General features: G+C 35.3%; 2 protein-coding genes across 2 annotated transcripts; both read right to left on the bottom strand.

Moving 5' to 3' along the window:
- Window position 1: 1 nt before the first annotated feature.
- Window positions 2-490, bottom strand: LOC118737652. Its single transcript, XM_036468302.1, has one exon. The coding sequence runs from the start codon at window positions 473-475 to the stop codon at window positions 38-40; it is 438 nt and encodes a 145-aa protein (XP_036324195.1). The 5' UTR covers window positions 476-490; the 3' UTR covers window positions 2-37.
- A 700-nt stretch (window positions 491-1,190) lies between these two features.
- Window positions 1,191-2,832, bottom strand: LOC118737651 (the record flags this gene model as incomplete). The annotated part of the gene is given in 1 exon segment (XM_036468301.1): window positions 1,191-2,832. A coding segment is annotated over 1 exon segment (405 nt), but the record flags the coding sequence as incomplete, so codon positions are not given.
- Between the last annotated feature and the right edge of the window lie 561 nt (window positions 2,833-3,393).

Here is a 3,393-nt window from a genome sequence, read left to right as displayed (position 1 = left end):
CTTAAATTTAAAATTAGCACTTCTTCTCTGGCCCCCTTCAGTTCGCTCCACCAGTCATATGGTTATCAATAATCAGTTGTATTACACGCAGACAATCACGTTGCCTTGCCGCCGTATTATCCACTAACTGTTCAATAAATAGGCTAGACTCCATAGTGGTGCTGGGCGGAATGTCCTGCGTGCAAGATATGTATTTGTTGAATATATCCGAATTAATGGAACTCGCCGGATTGCTTTGATCACGTTGCACAAGTTTACTCAACGCTTGCGCTGAGCTTAATAATTTATCTTTGTTCTTTTGATAAGCATTGATTTCTTTAAGCTTTGCATAGTCATCACTGGAAATGTCTATAGTGTGTGGCGGTCCAGCTCCTTTGCCACCTGCTTTATTCAGTCGCATTTGATATTTGCGCTCCGAGACGAAATTCCCCAGCAGATAGCCTGCGAAAGAGCGCAAAATTAAATATAATTTCATTTACTTAATAGTGCAGAAAGTGGATTTTAATAAATGCTGTTATACTCGTACATATGTACATACACATTGTACATTAGGGTGGTCAAGAACAGGGGTGGTTTCGATTCAGGCCACGGGTTAGCTGGGTGTATATGGCGTTAAATGCTGTTGTTCAAGTGTCTTCGCTACCGGGTAAGGAGGGTTATCGCACGATAAGACTCTTCCTTGTTGGTCGGTTTCGTTGTTAGAACTAGAATTGTATACCAAATATCAAATCAATAGGTCAACAGCAAGGAGGAAATTTCATTTACTACTAGATTTCATACAAAAAGGAGTCAAAGCGAACCATACGCGTGGTTGTAGTAGCTAAGGAAATTACACCAAAATATGCATCATTAAATTTTACTACAGACCCTACAAATTAAGACTAATGGGAAATGTAGTTTTATACCAGATTTCTGAAATAATTTTGATCAACACAAGGCCGAATTAGGAAAACTTCAAGCCAACGTAAAAAAAAATGTGACGTGTACGTACAAAACGGCAGGTGATCAAATTTCTAGAGCTCTTTCTCTCTCCTAATTGCTACAACGCCTTCGGGTATTTTTTTGACTTTCGCACAGTGTAATTATCCAACCTTTAATAAATGAATCATGCTGTATACTGTACTTTTGCAATGTCACCTCCCATCTGTGGAAGTTAAGCAATAAAAATCATTTTCCACTTATGACTCGACTTATTTTTTCACATCTATATTTCATATTTTATTCATTTTACAGCCTTAAAGCATTCTTTTTTCTTTTTGGTTCAAATTATGTTAAGTACATCGACGTGTTGTTGTTGTTTTTTGTATTTATATTGCACATGTATAAAATTCAGTACATCTTAAATAAATAACAATTTTATTCAGTGTCAGCGCCAAGGGGATTTTAGGATGTTGTTAACTAAAATAAAAAATTCTTTTACATGTATTTTGTGTGCACATGAATTTAAGTACGCACACAGTTATGTACATATAAGCTTTTAAATTTTCATTCCCTGTTAAATCCACATTCCTTTTTAAATATTAATTCTATTTTATGTATGTGTTTAAGTTCGAGCAACAGCGTGCTTTAGGCTGCGTATATTTATGTATGTATGAATGTATTTTTTCTGTTGTCATTACAAGAATATACACAAAAAATAGTATGTTCGTGTATTTATTCTTTTGAGTAAACATTGAGCACATTCAAGAATGATATAAAAAAAAATTTACATACATTTGCATTGTTCGAGTTTGTATTTACTTGCGGTTTCCTTTGCTAAATGTTTCTACTTCTTTTTTTGTTAGATCTCGATGATAATAATAAATGATTTTCTGTATAATTATGTAATTTATATTGAGTGTGTGTATACATACCTACATACGAGTATGTATATGCTTGTGTGAGTTGAAATTCTTCAAGTTAATTTATACATATTATGTATTTAGAACCACATTTTACTGCCATAAAAAGCCTCTTTTATTTTCCTACTGGTACTGCATTCATATGCTCTAGCACTCCTTGGGGAGCACTGCCAACTATCTACATACATAAATATACAATAAGAATTATTCGGCTTGCCAATATGACTGGACTGTTTATCTCGTATGTAATCTTCTAAAACATAAGTATATGCAAGTGTATCTACGTATGTATGTACGCCTAGTATATGCTTAGAAAAAATCTTTACAAAAATAATATAGTACATAGACAATATAAAAAAGTATTTGGCCCACTATGACAAATATTACTATATGTACTTATATGTTTATACTTATGAATGTCTATAAAATCTTAATCAGCCACTTTCTTTCCATAGTCCGCACCAATATTACCTCATTTCATCAACGTTTTAACACACATTCACATGTATTTACATACGCTCAGTTTTGCTTGGTCGTTAACTCTTTTCCCTTAAATTTAAAATTAGCACTTCTTCTCTGGCCCCCTTCAGTTCGCTCCACCAGTCATATGGTTATCAATAATCAGTTGTATTACACGCAGACAATCACGTTGCCTTGCCGCCGTATTATCCACTAACTGTTCAATAAATAGGCTAGACTCCATAGTGGTGCTGGGCGGAATGTCCTGCGTGCAAGATATGTATTTGTTGAATATATCCGAATTAATGGAACTCGCCGGATTGCTTTGATCACGTTGCACAAGTTTACTCAACGCTTGCGCTGAGCTTAATAATTTATCTTTGTTCTTTTGATAAGCATTGATTTCTTTAAGCTTTGCATAGTCATCACTGGAAATGTCTATAGTGTGTGGCGGTCCAGCTCCTTTGCCACCTGCTTTATTCAGTCGCATTTGATATTTGCGCTCCGAGACGAAATTCCCCAGCAGATAGCCTGCGAAAGAGCGCAAAATTAAATATAATTTCATTTACTTAATAGTGCAGAAAGTGGATTTTAATAAATGCTGTTATACTCGTACATATGTACATACACATTGTACATTAGGGTGGTCAAGAACAGGGGTGGTTTCGATTCAGGCCACGGGTTAGCTGGGTGTATATGGCGTTAAATGCTGTTGTTCAAGTGTCTTCGCTACCGGGTAAGGAGGGTTATCGCACGATAAGACTCTTCCTTGTTGGTCGGTTTCGTTGTTAGAACTAGAATTGTATACCAAATATCAAATCAATAGGTCAACAGCAAGGAGGAAATTTCATTTACTACTAGATTTCATACAAAAAGGAGTCAAAGCGAACCATACGCGTGGTTGTAGTAGCTAAGGAAATTACACCAAAATATGCATCATTAAATTTTACTACAGACCCTACAAATTAAGACTAATGGGAAATGTAGTTTTATACCAGATTTCTGAAATAATTTTGATCAACACAAGGCCGAATTAGGAAAACTTCAAGCCAACGTAAAAAAAAATGTGACGTGTACGTACAAAACGGCAGGT

This window comes from Rhagoletis pomonella, unplaced genomic scaffold (assembly GCF_013731165.1).
Source record: "Rhagoletis pomonella isolate Grant_MI unplaced genomic scaffold, Rhpom_1.0 Rhpom_scaffold_00004, whole genome shotgun sequence".
Classification (NCBI taxonomy): Eukaryota; Metazoa; Arthropoda; class Insecta; order Diptera; family Tephritidae; genus Rhagoletis; species Rhagoletis pomonella.
Note: the sequence above shows the minus strand (reverse complement) of the source record. Positions and strands in the feature narration are given on the sequence as shown.